Source organism: Serinus canaria, chromosome 4 (genome assembly GCF_022539315.1).
Source record: "Serinus canaria isolate serCan28SL12 chromosome 4, serCan2020, whole genome shotgun sequence".
NCBI lineage: Eukaryota > Metazoa > Chordata > Aves > Passeriformes > Fringillidae > Serinus > Serinus canaria.
In genome coordinates, this window is record NC_066317.1 from 29,528,728 (window position 1) to 29,555,752 (window position 27,025).

Here is a 27,025-nt window from a genome sequence, read left to right on the forward strand (position 1 = left end):
CAGATGGATTCTTGATATTTTCTCAGAAGTTTACAATTCACAAACTTCCAGCTTTAGAGCTTTCATTCATTTCATCACGTTTAACACTCTTACCCTGTGTGAACTTATCCTACTTCATTTTTAGTTTATCAGTCTGACCTTTGAAAGGCTCTATGGCAAGATAAATTATGATATTTGAAAAAGCACTTTTTAAAAATTTCTTGTCCTTCCCCTTCTTGTACTACAGGGAACAATAAATAATAATTTGCAGTACTTTTTTTCCACTTACAGTCTTACAGCTCAGATATTCCTGATGTGAAAATCAGAGTTTTTGCTGTTTCCACAAAGTTGTACTTTGTGGAAACAGCAAAAACTTTGTACTTTGTCTACTTCTTAGTCCAACAGTATCATCCTGGATCTTTAGAGTTGAACACACACATCCTTCAGTCATTACTTGGAATTCACTCATCTGTGCTAAAATACCTTTTATTGTATTCTCAGTTTAGAACTAATGTTCCTTTAAAAAAAAGAACTAGCATATGTTGAAAATTGCTCTATCACTTTTGTGTTGAATATTGCTACAACTTTTTTTTTTCCTATAGACTAATTCCTCAAAAGACCCTTTCTCTATCACCTTTCAGTTCTACCTCTGGCAAATGCCTGGCTTTCAATATATTTTAACAAGGCTTTTTAAAAAATTGTTATTATTAGCTTTTATGTTAGTGAGGGGATACTCTGAATATATTTTCACCTGCGTCCTCAGGGCTTTCTACATACTTAGCTTGTGTTCCTTGTCTGGATATGAGACAGACTTTTTGAAGGGTGGCACTTGTAGTATTATTAGACAGTGTCCAAAGAAGGGCCAGGAAGATGGTGAAGGGTCTGGAGGGAAAGTCATGTGAGGAGCAGCTGAGGTCACTTAGGCTGGCCTAGAGAAGAGACTGAGGGGAGACCTCATTGTGATTTACAGCTTCATTGTGAGTGGACAAGGTGGGGCAGGCACTGATCTCTCCTCTGTGGTGACCAGTGACAGGACCCGAGGGAATGGCATGAAGCTGCATCAGGGGAGTTTTAGGCTGCGTATTAGGAAAAGGTGCCTCACCCAGAGGGTGTTTGGGCACTGGAATAGCTCCCCAGGGAAGTGGGCGTCACAGCACCAAGCCTGACAGAGTTCAAGAATCATTTGGAAAATGACTCTTAGGGTGTCCTGTGCAGGGCCAGGAGTTGGAATCAATGATCCTTGTGGGTCCCTTCGAACTCAGGATTCTCTGTGATTCTATGAAGTCTTAGCCTTTGCTTGCCCCAGCTCACGTCCTCCCGGGCCAGAGGTGCAGCGAGGCAGGCAGCATCTCCCCGGCGTCCAGTGTGGAGATGAGCGTCGAAAAATGCCAAATCGATCACCACCAACTGGAAGAGGTGTGAAGAGACTTTCAGCATCTCCCGGCTGCCAGGAAAAGAGGACTGGAGCTCCTCCAAAATGACAACTGCCGTGGCTGACCAAGTGCCTTTTAAGATAACACACTCCCACCTAGTGGCTCTCTTAGAGTCAGGAAAATGCATCGTCTCCGGCAAATACAGAAGTTAACTGTGGAACTCGCATTTAAAGAACGAGTAAGTAAAAGATTTACTAAGTCGATATAACTTCGCAGTAGGTCTAGAAACCTTGGTTTTGAATTCCTATTTCACTGCTATACCATCTAACCAGAAATCGAGAAGGAATCAGTGTTTATGCCAGTTAAGCTGCATAAACACTGATTTTACAGCTAGTACTATAGTTAATACTATAGTAATAGTCGCCCACGATGTAGTAGTTAGTGATTCTCAGTTTAGTTTTTTACCACAGTTTTGGCTGTGTCACTAGGCTTTGTAGGACAGACAATAGCTAGATACAGAAAATCATTTAAAAACTATTCTGTTAGAGGTACTTAATACCATAAGAAACCTTAAAGAGAAATTGTGGTATATATTTGTCTCCTATATATTCTGTGCATATATAAGAGACAAATATATGAAAATGTGTATGTATATAAATGAAAGAAACATCCAAAATGGCAGGTAACATTGCTTCAGGCTTTTTTAATTGTGTCTCCAAGCAGAGCACTATATCCCTAATAAAGAAAATTACACAGAAGCACTGTAAGCTGTTCAGCTACAATTGGTATTGACAGTCTGGAATTTCCTGACTTAAAAGCTAGCTAGCAGCTCACAGCAGCTGGACTGCAAATTTAGAGGATATGAACTGGATACATCAATGCCTTTTAGGATTCTCAGTATAAGCAGGAATTCAATGCCAAGTATGAGCAACCCAAAGAAACGTTGACCTCTTTCCACTTTTCAAATTACTCAAAAGGTATTTTAAATATTTAAATTTAGGAAAAATGGAATGAAATCTTGTTGTCCACTGTTGCACTCAATGTAATTATATCCAGAATTATTTAATATTCAAAAACTAATGTGATATAAAATCTTCACACTCCCTGATAAACTTCCACCTAATGTCAATGTCAGATCCAGTATGACTTTACAGTTTAACACCTAGTTAGTTTCAGTGCTGAGATATGCTTTAGGATTTTCACAGAAACTGCCATAAATTCAAGTATTTTTGGCAATATTTGCAGAGAAATAAAACACTGAGCAGGGACTGCATCCGAACTTTCCAATCCCTTTGGTGAGGACTGAGACACCAGTGGTGTGAGGAAGGAAGCCTGCTTTTTAGTTCTTTGTGTTTCACAAAGTGAAGAAAACTCTTTTCAAGCTTGTTGAGGCAGTAGCCATGTTCTTGCCAATCCTCTTCAATTCCTCCTCCACAGAGGTGAAGAGGATATATCTCTGTTTCAGAATCCTTTTGAAACATCTGCTTAAAAATCAGACTGGAAAGCATTCTGTGATGGTGGAACATCAAAAGACCACAATGCTGTAGGACAGGATTTTCTCTGCCTCCCTTGGCCCTTCCTTCCTTCCTGTCCTTTCCTCACTTTCTTGACACTCACCACTTTTTCCACCAACCCTTTGTGGCTGGTTGGTTGCAGTTCCCTTCTGCTCCTTCCCTGTCAGGCTTAGCTGTATTGCCAGAAAACTGCCACTTTACTCAGTGATAAAGGCATGGCTTTTGTTGTGAAGGGCCCAGGTTTTTAGAGAGAACAGAAAGCAATAGTTCTGGACGTAATGAGGGGAAAAAAAAGACAAAATACTTTACACACTTTGTTAATGCACATTTTACATCACTCCACACTCAGCAATATTGGCTTAAAGTTGATTTAATTCAATTTACATCAGTGCAATTGTTGACATTTGTACTCATCAAAGTGAAGACAGAACTTGCACCAGGATCTATTTTTTCATCTTCATTGTATATCTTTTAACGTTGTATGTTAAATTCATGTGACATGTGTCTCAAAGTGGTTTCCCAAAAAAAGAACTCTGTATTATACTTTTCTCTACAATTGATATTCTGTTCCCCCCAAATGCTCATTTCAGCCATATTAGATCTTGTAATTTTATAATTAAAAAAGATTCCAACTTTTTAAGGCAGAAAGCTGAATGAGAACAAACCGTGTATTTCAAGAAAAAAGACCCTTTAGGCACTAGGATGCCTTGCTAGGAGGATCCTAATAAACAAGCACTGCAGTGCTTGATAAAGTGAAACCCAAAATAAAATTGACTGACTGACTGAAAAGAAGTCTTTCCAGACAGCTTACTGTAATTCGATTTACAATCATATTATGTCTAGGTTTTCTACAGAGACCTTTGTCTAAACTTCAAAGGATGTCTGGTTCCTTTTAAAGTATTTCTACTACCTACATATCAAACCTGTCAGAGTGTAGAGAAATACTACATACCCTCTTTTTCTGCTCCAGGCCATAGTAAAATTTACTCTGACAAAAAAAATCTAATGCTTCTATTAAAGTATATTACAACTGCAGTAACAGCCCACTCCAGGAATATATATAGTGGGACTTGCTAGCATTCCAATAAAACAGAAGTTAAATATCAAGGACTTCTGTGTTACAGCTACTTAAAATAACTTAGAAAGAAAAGCACTGTCTGGTGCAGTGCTATAAAATAAAATGTGTAAGAAAAAGACCTCTTTCCCATTTTCAAATCTAGCCAAAGGAATCCATGTCATAATGTTGGCAAGACTCTGCCCTTATTCTTCATCCATCAGATCCATGAGAATTTCAACTAGACACCAGTGAGGAAACTAACTGAGTGTTAAAAGGAACTGTATAAAACTTTGGTGCAAATAGTATATTATTTGCAATTTAAGGTAATTTTCTAACCAGAATTGGTGCCAAATGCTTTTTGGTAAGTTATGCTGTAAATATTGTAGAATAATCCTACAATAAGTTTCTGTTTATCAGGCTTGAAAGTTAAACGTTTATGTCCTAAGGTACTGATTCAATAGAAAAATAAAAAAGAAATAAATGCTGTGATATATACCAAAACATGTTTTGGGCCTAGTTCCTTTTTCTCATCTTTTCATAAAATTCAAGCAAAACAAGTTAATAAAATTTTCAGGTGTGTAAATTCTCTTCTGAAGACCTGAAGTTATCCAATATAGTTCTTAATTTAATAAAAAATATTACATTCCCCTGTAAATTATGTCTTACTAGGAAAAAGAGTTCAAATATTCAGCTCAGATTTTATTATGAGACACAGCAAAATCCAGGTTATAAACAGTTGTTCTTAAAAGAACAACAGAAAAGAAAAATACATGTTAGAAACAGTTGTTCTTAGTAAACCCTAATTATAGTGAACAGTCAGATTATCAAAGAAAAGCAGCTCACACCTGTGGGCAAGGGTGCACTGACAACTCTGACACTCAAGTAGCACATGGGGAACAGAGGAAGAAAAGGATCATTAATTTCTTTCAGAAAGGCAGGGGTCTTTAGCTCCTATGTTCACCTTTGATGTTTAATAAGAGATTATAAACATGTAATACTTTTCGGTGATTTTAAGTGAAAAACCTGATTGCAAGTTTGTATGTTTTCCTTGAGACCTTCTGATGTACTCCAGAAATGGCTGTACATGGCAACCTATTCAGCAAGGTGTCACTCATATGAAATACAAAGAAAATGCTGAGGAATTGTGGGTTTGTGTGGGTTTTTTTTTTTTTTCATCTAAAAGAGATTGCCTGCATTCCTTTAGTATTTCCTACCACCAATAACAACTGAGACACACAGAGTTTTCAGCCAGGGAGTGAGCAGTCTCTAAGGTAACAGGGACACACAGCTGCAGTCAAAATGTCACAAATTTGACATTTGACTTAATATACCCCTTAACTTTATTTGACTTAATATACCCCAAACTGATTCCTGTGAGAGGCTTCGTGGCTGATTTAGATGTGGGGGTGGGGGGAAATAACCAAACAAAAACCAAACAGGCACCTGAAATGAAAAGGTGGTGAAATTTAATCTTGAAGGCAATAGCTTTGGTATGTTGGCCATTCAGAACTTTTAAATGGAGACATACTATCTGTAAATTACATGGTGAGTGTAACATGCCATTATTAATAAAAGCACAACATGCGTTCTCTTCGAAAAATAAGCAAACTCAAATGACTAAATGTCAAATATGACAATGTGGTAATTCTGTGGCAGTACAGATTTAAAGTGAGATTGCTAAAAACTCTGGAATATATTCATAATAAAGATGAATTTGCATGTCCTGAAGGTAAAATTTCAGGGATTCTCTGCCTTATTACTAAATGCAGTTAAGCATGCAAACCTTAGGAAAAAGGAGGGGGAGAAGTTTTTGTTGAAAGCATATTTGTTTTGAAAGACTTAAATTTGCTAGATGGGGGAAACGGGCCACAACATTATATGATAACAACTTGAAGAACTTGCAAGCTAATCCCTCACACTATATTAACCCTGGTACATTGGATATGTGCCTTGCTACGTGAGCCCTAAGTAGCTGTGATGGGAGCTCAAGAGCAGTGCCACAACCTCAGGGCCTCCAACCCAACTGGCTTGGAGCGACTGCAGTTGTTGTGAGGCTCATGGGGTTCATTTCCAAGAGACTGAAACATTAACTGAGCCAACAGGGATTGAAACCAGCCATGTCTTCATCCAGGCAACCAGAGAATGCAGCCTTGAGCTGCACCCAGGGGAGGTTTAGGTTGGACATTAAGAAAGTTTTCTTCACAGTAGGGGCGATCAAATATTGGAATGGAATAGAATGTCCAGGGAGGTGATCAACACCATCCCTGAGTAAGATGGGATGCAGCACTCAGTGCCACGGTCTACTGGACATGATTGTGTTGGGTTGTAGGCTAGATTTGGCTTTTTCAGAGGTCTTTTCCAACCTTTTTGATTCACTGATGCTTCACTTTGGTATTACTTGTCAACACGGACCTGAACAAGACTAAACACTCCCTTAAAGAACGAGTGCATGCCAGATCACATCCTAAAGGCCCAAATATGCCGCTTCGGAGCAGATAAAAGCCTCAGGACGTAAAAATAAAGATATACCAGCCAGGTTCTGAAAACGGTAAGGGCAGGCTCACGACCCGGCACCCCTCAGCCACGGAGCGGGAATGGAACGCCGGGGCGTGAGGCGGCGCCGCGCGCCCACCCTGAGGGCGGGAGCGACGCGCGCCGTCCCAACGGCTCCAGCGGCGGCTGCGGCGCGCGCGCGCCGGACACGTCCCCTTTCGCCCAACCGTCGCCCGCTTTAAAGAGCTCTCGCGTGCCGGGTGCGTTTGCCCGCTGCTATTGGCTGGCGCTGCCTGTCAATTGTGTCCGTGCCCGCCCTCCGCGCCCGCTGATTGGCCAGGCGGGTTGAGAGCGAGGGAAACCCCATGCATGCCCGCGGGGGCGGGCGCATGAGGTGCTGACAGCGCCGGCAGCCGGGCCGTGCTCTGTGGCGTTCGGCTCCCGACGGGACAACGGGGAGTCATGCCCTGGCCTCGTCTGCCTGGCGATAGTGGTGGGTTCGGGTCCTTGCCGTGCCGTGGGGAAAGGCGGAGGCAGCGCGATGAGGGATGAAGCGGTGTGGAGAAAGTGCGAGTCCGTGGGCGTAGCGTAGAGAGATTCCGGGGGGAGTTGGGTGTGGGTAGTGTGTTGAGTTTATTGCCTTCCCTTACTGTCCCACATGCAGCCGTACCTCCTCGCCTCCGTGGCGTTTGTGCCCGGGGCGTGCCCGAGGTTGGCTTGCTTCTGCATGGGCCTCTTGCAGCTCCTCAGGGCCGCTTCGCCCTTGTGGGCTCCTACGGTGCTGTTCTTGCAGATAACGACGACAAAGGGAGAATCAGTTTGCCTCTCCCTCGCTCCAGCTTCGTTGTCATCTCCATACCTTGTTAGGCCTGAAGCTGCCGAAAGATTTCCTAAATACAGAATCACTGTGCAACTTGTAGGCTGTAAATGTAATTCGCTTGCTGAAAGGAGGTGGGACACCATCTCTAGCTGGTGGGAGCCATGCTGTTTTTGCTTGTGCCTGTGGGGAATTTTTTTTTTTTTTTTTTTCTTTTTGTACTCTGCCCTGCTGCTTTCTGGAATCTCCTTTTGACGAAGCCAGGAGTTTTCTTAAAAATTTGGCCTTTTTAGTGCCCTGTGACAGATACAATTTAAACTTCTTGAGAGTGGTTGCTTGCATAGATTCCTGCTCCAAAGTGAATACTGGCTTGACAAAAAGACTAAAAAATATATCTCCACCAAAAGAGTTTTTCCTAAGGTGGGAAAAATAACTGTTAACACCATTCTAATTGAAGGATTTGTGGGGTCTGTCATGTGAAGGTTGTTGAGAAAAAATGCACTTAAAAATAGTAATGACATTGATTCAAAGCACATTTGAAATTACAAAGCTGGGGCAGGAGTGGGGGAATAAGCTGCACCCCACCTTTCAATAGTAATATCATTGCATAATAGCCATAAATGTAGTAGGGGAACAGGCCATAAATTTGGTCTACTATATATTTAAAAACCTTAGTGGTTTGTCAAGAAATGTTTGTGTGAGCTTTAAGCTGTTTTTAAATGTTTTTCTTACAAAAAGTAAACTGGAGATGTCTCAGGACATATTTTGGAGCCTGAGTCTGAAGATGAATAAAGCTGAAAGTGTAAGGGGCACTGAAGAACAAACAGTGGTACCTTTGTTTTTCTGGTGATGATTTTTTGGGCAGCATTTCTCGAGAACTGGAATAGCACTTGGAAATGGCATTTCGACAAAGATTGAAGTCATGAAAAAGATTGCTTGCCTAAGCACACCTTAGGGCAGATAATTTTGGGAAAAGAATAAATAAATTGCAGAATTTAAAAGAGGCAGTGAAAGAAACATCTGACTTGAGATTTTTTTTTATTGGCTTGACTAGCAAAATTGGTAATTGCCAAGTGGTGTGATGTTTTTCATCACCTGGGTGACAGAAACCTAAATCTGTTGGGTGAGATCTCGGCATGCCAGAGAAATAGGGGATAGGGAAGCAGCAACCATATCAATAAGGTTTAGTTTTTGAAATTGTGAAAATGGATAAAGCCATGAAAATAGAGATCCCAGAGGTGGGATTATTTCAAACCTTTCATTTTGCCAGACTGTTCTGCCTAATTTTATTTTATATTGGTATTAACAAAATTATTTATGTACATGAGTTTTTTGACTTCTTTATAATGACTGGGCATGGACTTGAGGTGCTCCTCCAGTGTTTTAATACTAAAATACAATTTTGAAATAGTTGGCATTCTTATAAAATGAAGTAATAAGAACTTGTCACATGGAGTAGCTTTTTGGTCCCTTACACAACTGTGATGACATGGTTTATGAAAGAATTCTTTCTTTCACTTGAAGGGCAGCATTCTTCAAAATAGTTGTGTTACTTATGTTGTGCTAGCTTAAGAGAGTTTGAGTATAGATAATTTAATAATCTGTTACAATACATATTTCTGTAGCTGGGTTAAGTTCCAGGTTATCCCGGCTACAGAACAATGGTCTGAAAGCAGGTACACAGGTGGTAGTGGCTGGGTGTAGGATTGAAGCTTCGTGCTAAACAAAGTTGCAGTAAATAGGCAAGTATAGCCGGAGTGATTTTTCTGTATTTTGGTAGCTTCTGTATGCACATAATAACTTAGAATTTGCTGAATTGGAATATTTGTGATGTTCTGTTGAAGCTGTTGCAGATATGCATGAGGAGAATAAAGCTGCAGCAAATGGATGCGGCAAGATCCGAAGTGGTGCTCAGAATGGGGCAGCTTTACTTGCCCTAATGGAGAAGACTGGATACAGCATGGTTCAGCAAAATGGGCAAAGAAAATTTGGTGGTCCTCCACCAGGTAAGTGTTTCTTTTGAGACTGAAAATTGGTGTAGCCTCATGTTGTGTATCTTGACAGTGACCAGTAGCAGAAGCTTAAGAAAACAGTCTAAGAAACATGACTCATATGGGGAGGGTCCTGATGGGTTTTACAGTTTCCAGCAATTTAAGATCTCTTGAGCTAGACTGTGGGGAACATTTGCTTTTGGTGAACTTAAAAATCACACCTTTAAAACTACCTGAAATTGACAGGTAGCACAACAGATGTGGAGTTCACAAAGCCAGGTGTATTCCATATGACTGAGAATGTGCTTCAAAACATTTAGGGACACAGGAGGGAAAAACAAGTGGGTGACAGAGGCCTAACCTACTTAGTGTCTTCTCTTACACCTTACCACTTGCATCGGCCAAAGCATTTTTTTTTTTTTTTAATTTTGTTTTCTGAGAGAGGACCAGTGAAGATTAACTCTTTTTCTTTCAGAGAAGCAGGAAGATATGTTGGGCGGCTTTTTCAGTTCATTCTCACTTGTAGCCTGTGATCCCGTGTCTTTATAAGTTATGCTCACAAGCATGAACTTTATTTATTTATTGCTGTATGGAGTTTAAGTTAGAGGTGCATCAAAATTATTTCTCTGGAAGTTTCTCTGTTTTACATTTTTTCTGTGCTTCTACTAAGCCTATATAAAATAACAAAAGGAAGCCCTGTGAAACTTTTGAAAATGGCACTGGAAAAACAAATACAGGACATCACTAAGTTCACCCTGTTCTTAAATTATTGTACATCTTTTACTTAATAATGTATTTTAATTAGAGCATTAGATGATATTAAGTCTGTTTGTTTAGCAAAGTTAATTTTATTAATATTTTCTGAAACTAGATGGGTTTGATGAGGTATCTCTTCCATCAGTCTGTTTATTGATGTCAGGTATATATCTTCTTCAAATCTTCATGTGTTTTCATAGGACTTTGAAAATGCTTTTTTTTTTTTTGGTCGGCAGTTACTCTGAGTTACTATAAGTGGCTGTAGGCCAGGTGAGGCTTAAATGTTTGAGAGTAGGAAATTACAGTATCTTTATAAATGAAGGTGTCACTATGACTTTTCCTTGTTTAAGATGTGATTTCTATAAGCCTGTGTTGCTGTCGAAGGATAACCTCACTGTCAGCTCTGTTCTCAGCAGATGTGGCTGAAAATTGCTTTAAAATTTACAGGTTTTTACCTGGCACAGTTCTTGTTTAGTGTATGCCACTTGTGAAAAATGTATCTGTACAGTGTTTTTTTAAAAAAAAAGCTGGAAGTGAATTTTCATAGTTTTATGTCTGCTGCCATCTAAGCAGTGGACCCAGTGATGTCACTAGGTGTGTAAGTCATTAGAATTGTGTGGAAGTTCAAGATGATATGGACACTAACAGTGGGAGGATTATGACTAATGTTGATTAAACTGCTGCAAAAATTGGAGTCCTGTTTTCTGTCATTCAGCAGTTAATCGAGTACCTGGTCAAGGAAGCTCTGTCAGCTACTTGTGGAATGCTTTTGACTAACTTTCCGTGTGTGCTCTGCTAAGTACATGTCCCTCATTGGCAAATGTGGCACAGGCCAGTTTCCTTTAAGTCAGGAGTCAAAGGCTAATTCCAGTTGGCAGTAATATGCTGTACTGCTGGGTTAGTGTGCAGCTTTAAAATTGAAAAGGAGGATTTTTGTGTGGTAAGTGGCTTTTGCTTATTGAGAATCCCTGTTCAATCAGTTACTGGGCTGAGAAGGATGGTAAAAGTTTATCTTGTTAATAAATAAATAAAGATTGCTATTTAATTTCATTACTCCTGCAGATTTTTTTTTCTCTAGTGAGGTGTGCCATTGCCTTTGTCCTTGGAGCTCCTAAGTGGTGTACAGTTGTTTTTTTGTTTTTATGTGGGAAGGGGCTGGCACAATGTGAGGGATGGCAGTACTAGCCTGCAAATGGTGTTAGCTGCCATGTCCAGTCAGACCTCAGCTCAGGTGGTCAGAGATGTTGATAAAGGTGAAAATGATAAAAATATAGAAGGCTGTGTGGAACAGAGCCAAGCTTTTTCCTCGATAAGTCATGGCAGTGTGATTCCAAAATGCATGTCGATTCTGATGCCTTGGTAGCTTCCCTGTGTGCCACGTACTTCTTTCTGTACAGTTTATGGATGAAAAATGATTTTGAGAGAAGGCAAAAATCTTTCACTTCTGTTAATTTTTTTCAAAAGTAAATTACAGGCTCTCTGACAATACATGAAGGAAAAAGTTAATTACAAAATCATCTAAATATAATTTATTCTGAACTTCAAACTGAAGTACATTATTTAATTATCTTCTTGTGTTAACTTGTCAAGAGTAATTATTTTTTCACCTTGCCTCATTATGCTTTGTCATGTCATACTAGTATAGTTTTTTCTACCATCTTTGTATTCCTTGGTTTTTCTCCTGTAGAAAACCTTCCTCATCAAACTTTTAGAAAAAGCTTTTAGTCATGATTTAAGTGTCTGCCTTTGAACCTTCTACCTGAGTTGTTTGTCTAATTTAAAAAAAGAAACCAAGCCAAACAAACTTTTTAATTTTTTTTTATTATTTTGGGAAAATGGAGTGCTGTATTTGAAGACCATAACTCCATAATATTAAATGCATAAATACACCTTTACATTATCTGTTGAACATATCTTTCAGTTTATATGGCAGAGATGTGAAAGAATGTTTAAATGTCCTTGGCTTAAGGAGAGAGGCATAGATGTTCTGAAGCTTTTGGATGTCAATCAAAGACTGACTTGTTCTGTGGAATTTTTTTTTTGCTTCATTTTTTCCTATCATCCTGCATGTGAAAACTGTGGTCTGTTTTTAGAGTAAAAGCGTTCCATCTTTTTGGCTGTTGCAGAAAGTTTGGCTCTGTATCCAGCTTTTCTTAGGGAGTCCAATTTTATTGGATAAATGGAGGTGGAAGCAAAATTTTTGGACTTTTTTTTCTTCCTTGACATCATTCAAAAAGTGCTGCACTGGGACTTTAGTGAAATTTATAAAAATATGGGGGCAAGAAGCACCGAGAAACATTTTGTAACTTTAAAGCATTGTAGTAGAAAATACAACTGAAGTTCTTACCTAGGTATCTTTCTTAGGTAAATCAGTTTTATTAATAACTGAAATAAAATTTTAGGGGCATAAAATGATTGAAATAAATAAATGATAAATGAATAAATAAATAAATAAAATGACTGAAATAAAAACTTGGTAAACCTGTCAGTGTTTTTGATAAACAGGTTCAGTGTGTTGTCATACAAATTCCATTGGAAAAAAGCCCAGGAGATGGAACTGAAAGAAATGCATACTATGGATTTCTGGCATTTTTAAAAATTTAAATATAAAAGAAATAAGACAGAATGTGTTAGTTTTCAGCTGAGACCAAAAATAAATAACTCCCACATTCAAACCGGATGTGGGAAAAATGTGCATTTGTACTAAGATTGCTCTTGGACCATTTATTTTAAGGTTGGGAAGGTCCTCCACCACCTCGTGGCTGTGAAGTTTTTGTGGGTAAGATTCCTCGTGATATGTATGAAGATGAACTAGTGCCTGTTTTCGAGAGAGCCGGGAAGATCTATGAGCTCAGACTGATGATGGAATTCAGTGGTGAGAACCGAGGCTATGCTTTTGTCATGTACACCACTAAAGAGGAAGCCCAGCTGGCCATCAAGATTCTTAATAATTATGAAATTCGTCCAGGGAAGTTTATTGGTGTCTGCGTAAGCTTGGACAACTGCAGACTATTTATTGGAGCAATTCCTAAAGATAAGAAGAAAGAAGAAATACTGAATGAAATGAAAAAAGTTACAGAAGGAGTGGTGGATGTCATTGTTTATCCAAATGCCACCGACAAAACTAAAAATCGTGGCTTTGCCTTTGTAGAATATGAATCTCACAGAGCAGCTGCAATGGCTAGAAGACGACTAATCCCAGGTAAATCTGTTTGTAATTAAAATGAGTTTTTATGGAGAGTATCTGTTTCCATGTTGTGGGGGGATGAGATGGTGGATCATTTCTGTTTTCCATTCTGTAAGGTGTTTTGAGAGTTACAAAACTGCAGTATTGCCTTTTGGCTAAGGATGATTTTTTTAATACATGTTTTGTAGTTGTGGGGGTTTTTAACTTATTTTTTTAAGAAGCTGTAATTTAGGTAGTTCTGACAATTAAAAAATACACATCAGTTTTATGTAATTTAGGTGTTTATGCCAATATGTATTTTTCTGGGCACACATTCAGTTTTCATTTACATGCACAAGGCTCTGCATTCAAATTCTCTTAAAAGTGAGCTTAGAAAGGATAATGCTTTGCATGTGCCTTGTATTTTCTGTGGGTTGTCATGAGTAATGTTATTTTCATCACTATGAAATACGTGAATGTTTCATATTTTAGAAAAAGGTAGGTCTTTAATATTTTACTAGAAAATAATTTTGAAAGAAAAAGAAAGTAAATAAATATGCAGAACTATATACAATATATAAAATATCAAGCATATAATAAGTATCAATATAGTACTTATAATAGTATGTAATATATTCAACATGTAATTGGTATATTTTTTATATATATATCTGCAAAGTGGTGGGTGAAATACCTCCAGATCACTGAATAAAAAATAAACCAGTATGATATGGGAAATGATGGGTTGACATGAGTAACAAAGCAAGTTTGGTTTTGGTTTTTTTATTTTAATTTGAGTTCTGGCATCTGCTGCAACATAGAGGAAGGGTTGTGCTGCAGTTGTACATTTAGATTACTATTTCCAGGTGTTGCCCATACTCTTTCAAGTGGTAGTGTTATTGAAGAAGCTGTGTTTAGTAGTTTTTTAAATACATTACTTTTGGTCTCCTTTTGTGTGACTCTGTGTGCATGTCACAAAGTCCTTGACAGCTTATGGTGCTTAATGAACCCAAAGGTAACAGAACACTTGTCATTTTTGCAGTCTCATTTACTTTACCAGTTTCAGGTAGATTTAGTAGAGGTAGGCAACAAAACCCAGTTTCTAGTGGTATGCATCATGTTTCCTTTTTGTAGAGACAGGTAATAAGAATGATTCTGCTTTCCTTTGCGTGTTTCTTATTTATATAATGGTTCTTTATTGTAGGAACATTCCAGCCCTGGGGTCATACTATTCAAGTAGACTGGGCAGATCCTGAGAAAGTAGTTGATGAAGAAACTATGCAGAGAGTCAAAGTATTGTATGTGAGAAATTTAATGATATCTACTACAGAGGACAAAATCAAAGCTGAATTCAACAAATTCAAGCCAGGAGTAGTTGAACGTGTGAAGAAGTTGAGGGACTATGCTTTTGTTCATTTTTTCCACCGTGAAGATGCAGTTGCTGCTATGTCTATTATGAATGGAAAGTGCATTGATGGAGCCAGCATTGAGGTAACACTGGCAAAGCCAGTTAACAAAGAAAGTTCTTGGAAGCAACATTTTAATGGTCAGATAAGTCCCAGTTCTGAAAACCTCTTAGGGTTTCCTAACAAAGAAGATGGTACTCAAAAATCCTTGGGGAAACCAGCAAGTCTTTCAGTTCGTCTGAATGGTCAGCACAGTCCAAGCCCTCCTGAAGTTGAAAGAAGTACATATCCCATTTTTCCAGGAATAAAGCTTACTCCAATTAGCATGTATTCTTTAAAGCTGAGTCACTTCAGTTCTGCAGTAATGCATCTGGATTATTTTTGCCATAAAAATAGCTGGGCACCACCAGAATATTGCTTGTATTCAACCACAAGTCAGGATGGGAAAGTACTCTTGGTGTACAAGGTGCTTATTTCTAGTATTGCAGATGATTCCCAGAGTTATTTCATGCCAGAGAAACTCTGTACAACAGTAGAAGATGCAAAGGAATTGGCAGCACAGTTCACACTTTTACATCTAGGTAAGCATAAACATTTTTGATTATGTATGAGGAACTGGAGCTAGAAAAGTTACTTTTAAATGGTTCTTGGTATACATATCTTGGTGCACATGTGTGTTTTGTATAAAGTAGTCTGCAAAAGACTTGGTTCTTGTGTTGAGTCTGGACCATTAGATGAGAGCACTGAGAAAACACTGTAAGTATCTAAACAGTTCAATGCCAGGGTAATTTTTGCTTACATTTATCTACAGGAATGATGTATAAGGAAGAATTAGATGACATGTAAGTAACTTAAGTTTAAGGTCATCTGTGAGATAATTATGATGCTGAAAATTTATTTGAAAGTCTGTGTTCTACCATCTTCACTTATATATGTTGCAATTTTTAAAAATCAGAATTCAACTACTAGAAGAGGAAAGTTGTTCTATTATAAAATTGGGGGGGGTATTTTTTTTTATTTGGTTGGGGTTTTTCCCTCACCTGTTCTAATTTTGATGAATTGGAAAAGTGATTGCACTACACTGTTAAAATAGTGTTACCATTCTTCTCTTCCTAATACTGCTACTTAGCATTTGTTCTTCAAGTCTCTTGAGTTGTATGATGGCTGTGGTGAGCTTTTTCCTTTGGATGAGTTCATAGCAGACTTACTTTAGGCTTGACTGTGATGCCTTTTTTTTGCAATGCATGACTAAAATGTAAACAAGCTTTTCCTTCTTGCTTACATTCTTTCTTCTCCTTGGGTTTGGATTTGGCATGGCCAAAAGGTCTTAGAGGAAAAAGAACCTCTGAACACAAAGCCTTATACATTGTGTCAACTTCAGCAGTGGTGTGCCTAGTTTACATTAGTGGGACACCTCTAGAAGGTGATGCTTTCAGATGGCCAAAGTGATTTTGAATAATAAATGGCTAAGTATCTATGTCTGGTTTTGTACACACAGCATTTGACTAGTTGAATGTCTGTTTCCATATTTTTCTAGCTAGGAAAATTAGGGCCACACCTTTATAACCCATGTAATCCTAAACACAAAGATAAAAAGGGTACTAAACTCAAAATAGTGGTGTGAGGCTCTCCTTAAAAGAAGAATAAAGACAGTTGCAGGTTTTGTGCCTGACCTTATGTACCTGTCCAGTTTGCTTCTTTCATTACCTAAAGTTTGGTTCTCTCTGGAGAACAAAAGTTTTGTACTTCTCTGGAAAAGAATCAAAGGAACAATTAAAGTTAGATTAAGAGTGATTATTCACAGCTGTGGGCAAATCCTGAATGCAGACTAATAAAAAAAATGAAGAAAGTATGTGTTGAGATTTTTATCTCCTCAGTTATAATTACAAATGCTGTAGGGAAAATTTTTTAAAGTGGATTTAAATTAATAGTGTTCTAAAGCTTTTTAGCACTTGATTGTGCCATACAATCACAGTTAATGTGAACTGGTATTTAGCAGAGTTCTCAAATACCAGGTTTGCTTTTTACAGCTGTCTACCTAATGGCTGTCTACTTAATGGTAATGCTGTCTTGTTTTCTTTGAATAACACTTTTTTTTTCCTTTTGATGGCCTCTGTTCATTCTGGTTTGTGAGGATTTGGGCCTGTAAAGACCATACAGAGCCCTGATTTGAATCAAACGTGCAAGGCTGACTTTTGAAAGATATACATCTTTCATATTGATTAGAAACCCCTTTTTGATGTTGGCATTGTTGTGATGCTGAAATATAGCCGTAGGGAGTCTAAAAGTACAATTTATTTTCCCTTTCTAATCTAAAGAAGTTGTTTCTGTTCCAGTTCAATATATATTCTGTGTCGAAAGAAATAGCTACAGGTAAAGACGATTTGCTAGATGTGACAGAGTCCTTCCTTCTCATGGAAGTGTTGAATGATGCTGATACTGCTGATGGATGTATGGGTTGTGGTTTTTCTTTGGGGTTTGGGGGTTTTGTCTGGGGTTATTTTTTGATAACTAGCAGTGATTTGAGAAAAGTCTGAATGTGTTTCTTGGAAGCAACTTACTATAAACATGAGTGTACAAAGATGATGTAGGGACTATAATTCTTTCTGGTAAGTAATTTCTCTTACAGGAACTTAATTTTTTGGCCAGTTAATTTTTGACGATGTGTACAGGTTGGGTTTTGCTGTTATTTTTCTTTTTAAAACGTATAGCTGTTCTAAGGTGAGTAAATGAGAAAGGGCTGCTTTGGTTAAAAATCTCAAGGCATTCTGGCTTTTTTTTCATTTTTCTTTTTTTTTTTTTTTTTTTGTCTTCTTTTTTTTTTTTTTTTTTTGTGGTATGTGTTTCTGTATTTCCTTTCACACATTACAGAGTACTTGGTTTTTACAGTACTTTATATGGTAGTGGTACACAGCAGTCCTGAGCAGATAGCAGTGCAACAACTAACCACTTGGTGTCACCTGAATATTTTGAAAATGATGGTTTTTAGAAAACACAGAAAACTGTGCTGTCAGGGAAAGACTAAAAATCTATATTTTAATGTTACTAGATAAATCACCAATACATCAAGGGAGTGAAAACACTCAGGCTTAGGTAAAAGTGTGAAAATCACGTCTGGCTGTCCATTTATGAGAAAGGGAGCAGAGCTACATGTTGAAATTTCAGAAGGTGAATGTTGTCAGGGGGAGAAGTAGGGAGATAGGGAGAGGAATAGGGAAACACCTGAATGTCCTGCAGAAGAATTAATACTTCTACCATTACCTATTTCTAGTCCTTAAGATAACACTCTCTGTAGCAAAGGCTGAGTCTTGGGAAATCCCCTCCTGAGTTTTACTTAAGGGTGATGGGGAAAATGGGAGAAGTTTGAGCCAGGTTTTAAATGGGTATTTCACTACAGGATGTTCTTTGTGCTTTTACACATGCTATTTCATGCTACATCTCCCTGAGACACAATTTATGAAATTATTTTTCTAGGTAGAAGAGAATATTTTAAAGTATTTATAAGAAAAATATACTGATAAATCTTCAAGGAAAAGCCTTTAATAACTAACTATAGCACATAAATAATAGTTTTCTTCCAGTTCCCCTCATAAGTTTTATGGTAAATGGTACTTAAATAGGTGGAGCAGGCATTGTATCTTACTACCATGAATTCACTTGTTTAAACGTATTAAATACTGCATGCAGTAGCAAGTTACAGGTCATGGATAAAAGTTTTATAAGCTGGTTCAAGAGTCTGTATTTAGCATCTGTATCTCAGAGCAAATGTATCTCCAGATTGCTCTTCTAGATTTTGGACATCAAACCTAAAGGTCAAGTGAGATGGTTTTCATGTTTTGTTGTAGGAATTTTCTTTACTTAAACATTGCCTTGGTTTACTTTATCAAAGTTAATTATATTGCTCTTGGAACAATCAACAGCCACAAATTGTAGGATGTTTGAAAAAACTACAGAAGTTACTGGCTTTGTTTAGCAAATACAGATTATAAGTGGTAATTTGTGATTTGGAGGTTTCTAGTGATCTTTAGAAAGGTTCAGAATGCAGTACAAGAAGTTTTTTAACAATATGAAATGAGAAGTCTTAAATATTTATCAGGTGACATACACGTAATGGTTTTTCTTACAGCCCCCGAGCAAGCATATATAACGTTGCTGTCCCTGAATGCAGCATGGTGGGATAGTAAAGGTAAGCCTCTCAGGATTGTTCATTGTGGCTTTTCACTCTCTGAGAGTCAATGTCTTGGCTGCACTGTTTGTTAGAGAAGTTGTACTTTCCTCACAGACACAGCTCTAAGGTGCCTTGTAGAGATTCTCTGTTGGTCTTTCTAAAGGAGACCATATTTCTACTGCCCTCTACCTGCTGATGGATCACACAGTCTGATGTTCTTCTCCAGCTCAAAGAAGGTTATGGCTTTTATTTCTAAAATGTCTCTGAGTTATTTTTTCAGTCATTTCTTAATTATTTACCTTTCCAGCTTGGGTTTAAATTTATGTACAAAAGTGGTGCACAGTTTCATGTAAAAGAGACTATTGTCTCCTCTGCCTTTGTTTTGAACATGCTATTGTGGATGAATTGAAGTGTGTATATCTGTCACTTCTGAGACCTCCTTTTTTTTTGGAGTGGTGCTTACAAGGCAGTTTAAAAATGACATTAAAACTGTGTTTACTCTGTGTTAACTTTACTGCTGGAAGCTTCTAATCTTCTAATCCCAGGCACACAGAACATTTCCCAAAGGTTCAGTTATTTTTCAGCTGCTGGGAAACAGGGAACACAGATTTTGTAAATCTTGGTCTATGTAAGAGAACTTGGAAAAGAGTAAGTTAGGTACAACAATGTTGGACTGACTTTATCTGTGAAATAACTTGTTTGCCTTCGGTAGAGTCAGTCACTTCAAAACAGGATATAATTAACATGTTTTCTTCTAGTCCACTGATGATCACAGTGAAGTTGGATTTTGTCTATGCAAAGTAGATCAGGCAGAACTTGGTGCTTAGTTGAGTGTAGACTCTGATGTAAGGTGGCAAATATGCAATATGAATGACTGCTGCTATGATATGTATAAGATATGTAGCTAATATAGCTCAGAACAATGACTTAATCTGCACTTGAGGGTTGTCTGCATTAATATTTTGCATTCAGTGAAGGTGAAACAAAGGGTTATTATTCTGAAGTTTAGTTAAGTGTGTGTGTATATATGATGAGAAAATGCATTCAATACTGAAGAATGGGGTCTCTTATAACTAAAAGGCTCTTGGAAAAAAAACCCTTTGAGCAGTTGACTAACAGTTTCTTAATTACTTTGAGTTAGTGCTGCTGAGGAAAGGGAAGAGCACTGGTATAAGACTGTGAATGCTTTAATTATACCATTATCTTAACTGTTAAGTCCGTCTTGAAATGGATAATGCAGTATGTTTGCTGAAATCAAATCTCTTTCCTCCCCCTCTCTTTCCACAGCCAACTGTACACCCTACTTGGTTTGAATATCCCTGAAGAAGAGGAGTTTGGAATTTATTGCTTTGGATCTTGTAATGAAAAGAAAAAGAACACCCCACTGATACATAATTACTGGAAATTCACATTCCATGTTTATTGATGAATAATTCTTCAAAGCGTGTGTATTAAGCATTTCAATTTAAAGATTAGTGAAATTGAATGTTAAATTGTTTTGGTTAGTTTGATTAAATTTGGGTTTTGAAATATAATTTGTTTAAAAGATTTTTATTACCTGTAATAGCCTATACAGCAGTAATTTATATTTAGTGTTGAAACAATTTGCCACAATTCCTATTCTTGTATATTCACAGAGAATTTTTTCAGCTTCTATTGTATGTAATAAATCTTAAACAAATGTTAAAAAATCCCACCAACAAAACAATGAACACCATTCTAGCAATCATAAACATGTATAATATGAGACTTAAATACCATCTGCAAGTTTGCTTCCGTTAACTTGATGCAAAATTTTATAGGAAGAACATATCCAATAAAATCTTTGCTTCTGATCTAGCAGTACATGAGTGGAAGAATGGTACATTGAAGGACTTTACATGAATGTACCATCAGGCTACATTGTTGTAGTCATAACACTGAGGTTCAATACCTTAGTTAATTCTTGGAGACAAAAACAGGCAAAAAAAAAATCTTGACAGATACAGATTACATGTGCTTTTATGTACAGCTCACTAGGTTGTGTTTCCTGTTGTTAGCACCTCCCTGTTGGGACAAATGTGTGCTTTCATATTCATAAAGGCCTTACTTTTATCCAGGCTGTCCCTTGAAACCAGCACCTGTGCTTGCCTGTGGTAGCCATGTGGAACAGCAGCTTGCTCACTTTCTAATCAGGCCGTGTTCTTCTTAAAAAACATTGTTTAGCATTAAACTGAAAATAGTTTTTGATTTTTAAAATCAGATATATGTAATTCATTTTGAGTGAGCCATCTTTATTTTTATTGTGACTCTTTGGCATTTCTCAGTCAAGTGCTTTATTTATTGAATGACAAAATAAACCAACCTTTTTTTAACCTTCTTAACAATCTGAAACTAATACTGTAGACCATTCTTATTTTTGGAATTTTATACATAGTTTCAGTTCATTGACAAGGAATGGACCAGGTGGTTAAAATGTCTAAGGGCCTCACCTATGCAAGTATTGTTTGTAAGCTGTTGTATCTGAAAATTGTTTGTCAGAAAGGAATATTATGTAGACAGAAAACAATGCAATGGAAAGATTTCAAGTTGAATAATTTTTCTTAAAAGCAATCAACTGTTGTGGTCCACTGTGTATTTTGGTTCAGTGTATTTCATCACCATATTAAATTGTCCTTTTTGCTGTTAATTTAGGTGCAGTTACAGCAGTTTCATTTTATTTGCATTTGATATTAGCTACATAATAATTCTTTTTCATGTTACAATTTCTAATGTTGAAATAATGTGTTGGACTTCTGTACGCGAATTAACATTTATATTAAATTTATGCTGTTCATACTTGGTGTGTGTAAAAGAAAAATAAATTATTATTTTAGCCATGGTGCTTTCACAAACTTACTTTGCAGGATTCACTTTGCTTTCTGTAATAACCTTTGGCCAGAGCTCCAGTGCTTTGCTGAACAAAAGGAATGGTGATTAAGGGGCCGAGTGAAGACTTAAAAAAGAAAAGTAATTCTTGGAAAGCAAGTTAGTTAATTACCTTTTATCGCATGTGAAAGTTGTTAAAAGGTTAGGATTTCCTAAAAAACTCATGAGGAAAGGCAACAGGGAACTTGTTTAATCCGTGTTTAAAGCAGGCAGTTCCTAAGGCCAAGACAAAAATCAGTTTGGGATAGAATAATACAGTATAAGGCTGATAAGACACAGAGTTGGTCATTTAAAAGTATTTTCCTGGCAGTCTGAGAATTCTAGTCTACAGACTGCTGAAATAAGCTTCATTTAATATTTCAAGTGTCTTGATAAAGACTTAGGTTTTTGCATTTCTGATGGAAATCTGAACCCAGCAAACTGAGGTAAAATTGGTTTTGTTAGCTAATTAAGGGAGCTGTAGACCAAGGTGCACAAAGATTGCATAATATTAGAGTGAATACCAGAAGAAGAGATACAAACAAAAGTATCTCCTCAGTGGACAAAAGGAGGTATGCCCAGTACTGTAGAAAGCCTGGGGATTGCATTTTTGAGGTGTGTAACATCCTTCTTGATCAGATTTCCAACTGAGGCAAGAAAAACCCCCAGTTTTGCTACAAACTAGCAAATCCCATTTTTATTAACATGAACATTTATCTTGGCAACTGTTTTAATATTGCCAACATGTGTGACAGTACTAAACCATTATCAAGCATGTGAGTGTAATGAGTACTAGGTTGATGCCAGCCAACTACAACCCTCCGGCAGAATTTGTCTTTGTTCTACAGCTGAGAACAGCGGTGTAAGAAATGAGCAGCTGAAGCAGCAGTAGCACAGAGTTGCTGTAATTCAGGCTTTTTGAAGTTTATATAGAACACATCATTAGAAGTCTCTAAACAGTGTGCAAAATTGCAAGCATATTTTTCATGCGTTATAAAAATCTCACTGGAGCTTATTAACCTTTGGAAAATAAACCACCATGTATTTCTTCTAAAAAAGTTGTGACAGAACACAGTGTTGCCTTTTTTTTTTTTTGCATACTTTTGTGTAATGTAAAAAGTACATTGGTGTATGACCCTGTTCTGTAACTGGTGTAGAAACTAAAAGCCCCTCTGAAAGTAGAGGTCATTGACTTTGGTGAAGCAAAGTTCTGTTACTTTGAGCTACATCCACTGCATCAAAAACTTGCCCTAAATAAGAAAAGGAGGTCATTATTCTTACAATTACCATTTTCATCTATTTGCCTTTTTTTCCCTCATCCCTCTAATATTATTACTACGTTGCTTGGGGTGGGGAACCAAAGTTCGTGTCCTATATAATAATGAATAAGAGTTAGTAAATGAATAGAAATTAAAAAATATTAAATATGAAACAGCATTAAAGAGCAAGTCACCTGGAAGATACTGGGTTAATGCACACTTTTGAGGTAAAAGCCATCCCCAAGAAGTCAGTTGTTCTAAGTCCTCTCAACAAATTTCTCGACAGCAGTTGGCATGTATGACAAAGAATGATCAGTTTATCATCTCTTCACACTGTTTAGTGTCCAGCTTGGACCAGAAGAAAGAAAACTTGGACCAGAAGAAAAAAAATAAAAGATCCAGCAGTCCTAAATACAGCTTTCCTGCATTTAGAGTCTGGACAGCCCCAAACAGCCAGGCAAAGGGAAGGCTTAAAGCACTCATTGAGAGCTCTTTTCTCTACCAGCCACTTGTTCACCATACTAACAAGGAGCCCCCCTCATGTCTAGAAATTGTTCCGAGCTGTCTATGGCTAAACTCAGAGAGACAGAAGGAGTAAAATGGCTTAATCAAAGGCTGCATCAGTAACCCTTACCCTCCTCAGGAGCCAGGCCCATGCAGCCATGAAAGGAGTGGTCAAGCCGCCAGGAGGGCACCTGCTATCAGGAATGACCCAGACAGGACAGGCCTTTTCCAAAAATATGGGTGCTGCACAACTACTATGGAGAAGCATTTAACAATGCAACTGTCAAACAAGGTTGAACTTTTAGAATTCTAGAATATGAATAGCTGTTCATGGGAATGGAAAGAAAATCTTAGGTACTGCTTGAAGGTGGGTGAAATTTCAAGAATTACAAGAACACAAATATCTTCTATAAGATCCCACTTCAGGCTTTGAGCATTTTTTTTCTACACTGCCAGGGGCTGTGGCTGCTATCAGCTTAAAGCTTCCTGCAGAGGGAAGTATTCGCTAGTATATGAAAACAAAATTCATGCAAATACTGGTCCCTGCAGTGGCCAGGCCTTTCTGTCTCTGCTCTACAGATTTGACAGGAAGGGAGGAGAAAAACAATTCTTCCCATTTCCCAATACACATTATTTGCAGCACATTCCTAGGGAAGACGAGTAGGAGGTTGGATTCTGACGCTCTGTTGTTTGTAGGTACCTAATTTAACATTGGCAACTTCAGCATAATTAAGGAAGAATAGCATCTCTCGGGAAAGTGTATCTGGGCTGAGGGCAGGAAGCTACCACAATCAATCTTCGAGGAATTAAATAGTTCTGACTGAGGAGGAGATGCTTCAGAAACTTCAATAGTGAAGAAGAGGGTTGGGTGCAAGCAAAAGACAGCAAACCCTCTCAGGATCTCTACAGGATGACAACAGATTTGGAGGACCATACAAAAAGGTCTAAGGGCCAAATTCCAGGTACCTCTTGAAGAAAATGGAAGGTCATATCCTTAATGGAATCCAAAATATTTGGTTTTTATTGTGCTGTTTTTATGACAGAGATAGAGGTGGATCAGAAAATGTTTAACAGCTGGTTTGTAGCACTAGCTTTGTAAGGAGGGGTGGTGGGCAGCTTTCAAAGTCTTAGGGTGAAAACAATGATCATAGGAGCACTGATGAAAGGGTTTATTTCTTTAAAGTAGACAAAAATGTAACAAAGGCAACCCCCACATCCTGAAAAAGCTCACCCTGGCTATCTAAAGCAATGTTCATGAGAGAAAACTACCTGAGCATTCTTTAAGGCATCATCTATTTTGATGAAACTTTCACTACATGTTTTTCCTTAAAAAATCTGTACAGTTTTCAGCGACCATGAAATCATACTTATTTTATCCATTCATTGTAGTCAAGAATTTAAGCTATGGAAGCAGTAGAGTAAGGCCAGAAGAAACAGTCACATCACCTAATTTGTCCAGCACAACAAACACATCATCCCATTTTGCAGACAGCCTGGGAGCAAGCTCAGTAACAGCTGATGAAAGCACAGTTTCCAGAAAGGCATCAAAGTCCACAAGGAGTTGAATCTTGCTATATAAATTGGATCAGGGTGTCCTAACCTAAACAGGCACAGTACTTCACTGCAAAAATACTTGATTTCTCCAGCATTCAGAGGGTATTTCCCTAGCTCTTGATACCCACTCTGGCTTTGAGCTCAAGAAATTTTCTAAACTACCTCTTAGAGCTATGGGTACTAAGATGTACTTGAGAAAATTTCTGGTAATAGCAATCAGCTATATTTTCCTGCTTTTCTTTTCACCACTACATGTGGCACTTAAATATTAGATAAGTTACTAGTGAATAACTTAACACTATAGGGGGACTGCAGCAAGACATGGAGCAGATTGAGTTCAATCTGGTGAACCTGTGCAGCAGAGTTCACAAGCTGATCCTGGTAATAGCTGGGTGTTAGCAGAGCTTGCTCCCCTGGTTTTGGTTTCTCTCACCTGAAGGAGAGATGTGGCCTCCAATTTACAGGATCTCAGGGGCTGAGCTGCTGGTGGAAAAACTGGTCTCGGGTTTCTGAGAGGAATAGAGCCAGGTGCTCTCACTGGAGAGTTCAGGATAAATGTGGATACAGGCATTCACAGGACTATGTCTGGCTGCCTGAGAAAGTCATCTGGACAAAGAAGTGTATTAAAAAAATCTAGGAATATTAAATATTTTCATCCTTATGCAGAAGAGGAATTCTTTAAGAGCTTAGATATTGGCATTTATGTAAACAATTCTTATTTAGGCTCTTCTAATGCTAGGGGGTGAGGGAGGTATAGTGCATGCTGTGCCAGTTAGGGCAGGCATTTAGAGAACCCTCAAATGCCTCTGTACACTGCTGGCCAATTGGTTAGTGCTACAGTCTTAGGGAAGCTCAGCTTCCAGTTTTCTTCACCCATATTACAAACCCTGATAAAATCAAGCAGGCATGGCTGCTTTTAGGGCTGGTGTAAGGCTAGCAGAAGATTTTTGCTGCAATAGAGAGTTTGCTGAATTTTGCTGTCCTACCCTAGAATTCTTTGCCAGAAAAGTATGTTGTTCCATTTCATGCTGAATTTGAGCTTGTTAAATCCATTTTAACTGCTTGATATACCACCATTTTGTAATGAAAAGAAGTCACTCTCCTGTATGAGGTATGATTTCATTTTTTCTAAGCTATTCTTTAAGTTTTCAGGAGCCCACTGAGATAGGGAGATGCCAGACAATTCTGGATAGTGAAAGCCTTCAGTACAGAGGACAGCCTAATCAGACACCCCACAAGGTTGTAACAGCCTCATTATTTCATTATCACAAGTAATTTAAAACCCTTTTTTTTTTTTTTTTTTGCCAAACAGAGTGAAAAGATTTCTTTTTTATGTATTCACATCGTAGTGTACTGTTTGTCAAACAGGAATCAGAAGAGATAGGGGAGACATCTAATAAAGGGAAAATATACGTCCTAGCAGCCTGAGGAGGACAACCAATGTAACTCAGGGAAACTTCATGTCAGTATGGTGTTAAAAACTTTATGAATGATTTTTGGGAAACATTTTTAAAATTCCACTTTAATTAAATTTTACTCATATTCTTGGGCAGTTTAACAGTTAATTGAGAAGAAATTAATTACTCTTGCATGAGAGGGAATTGCAGAGAATATGAGAAGAGTAGGGATAAAAATCTCAAGTACCACTAGGCATTTTTAATTGCATTACAAGGATAACTATTTCATAACATTTGAAAACCTGTTGGATTATTAGGATTCATAATGCTAGGATAAAGCAGATGTTTGACTATAATTGAGAATATCCTACCCAAACAATCTAAGTCAGTGTAGATAAGACTTGGATATATTACAGCTTCTGAAATTGAACTGTGATCAGCTTTTTCATCATATTGCACGTTTTCTCTTTTTGGCCTAATTACCAAGACAGTTCAGCAGGCTGAATCTCAAACTGCCTTTCTGAGCAGCTTTCTCTAAATTCTCCTCTCCTCATTGCTATTTATAATTCTGTGGGCCTTTCTTGGCATTTCTTTCCCCCTCAGATATTTTTCTGTGTCATAGATTCATTGACTACTTTGGGTCAGAAGGGACCTTTCAAAGGTCATTTAGTCCTGCCCTGCAATGAGCAGGAACATCTTCAATTA

The 27,025-nt window shown here is 37.8% G+C and overlaps 1 protein-coding gene across 2 annotated transcripts; it reads left to right on the top strand.

Annotated features, from left to right (window-relative positions):
* The first annotated feature begins 808 nt into the window (after nucleotides 1-808).
* RBM46 (RNA binding motif protein 46) lies at nucleotides 809-21,574 on the top strand. 2 transcript variants are annotated; one of them, XM_050973662.1, is made up of 6 exons: nucleotides 809-1,590; nucleotides 9,078-9,239; nucleotides 12,715-13,182; nucleotides 14,351-15,133; nucleotides 18,679-18,738; nucleotides 20,008-21,574. In XM_050973662.1, exons 2-6 carry the CDS (start codon nucleotides 9,089-9,091, stop codon nucleotides 20,031-20,033), a joined length of 1,488 nt encoding a protein of 495 aa, XP_050829619.1. In that variant the 5' UTR covers nucleotides 809-1,590; nucleotides 9,078-9,088; the 3' UTR covers nucleotides 20,034-21,574. The 2 variants fall into 2 exon arrangements, with proteins under 2 accessions (XP_050829619.1, XP_009099452.1); XM_009101204.4 differs by lacking the exon at nucleotides 809-1,590 and adding an exon at nucleotides 6,783-6,909.
* The last annotated feature ends 5,451 nt before the right edge of the window (nucleotides 21,575-27,025 follow it).

Coding starts and splice junctions, on each gene's coding strand:
- RBM46 (XM_009101204.4), top strand. CDS start 6,879: ATGCCCTGGCCTCGTCTGCCTGGCGATAGTG. Junction 9,240..12,714: donor ATTTGGTGGTCCTCCACCAG/GTAAGTGTTTCT, acceptor ATTTATTTTAAG/GTTGGGAAGGTCCTCCACCA. Junction 18,739..20,007: donor AGCATGGTGGGATAGTAAAG/GTAAGCCTCTCA, acceptor CTCTTTCCACAG/CCAACTGTACACCCTACTTG.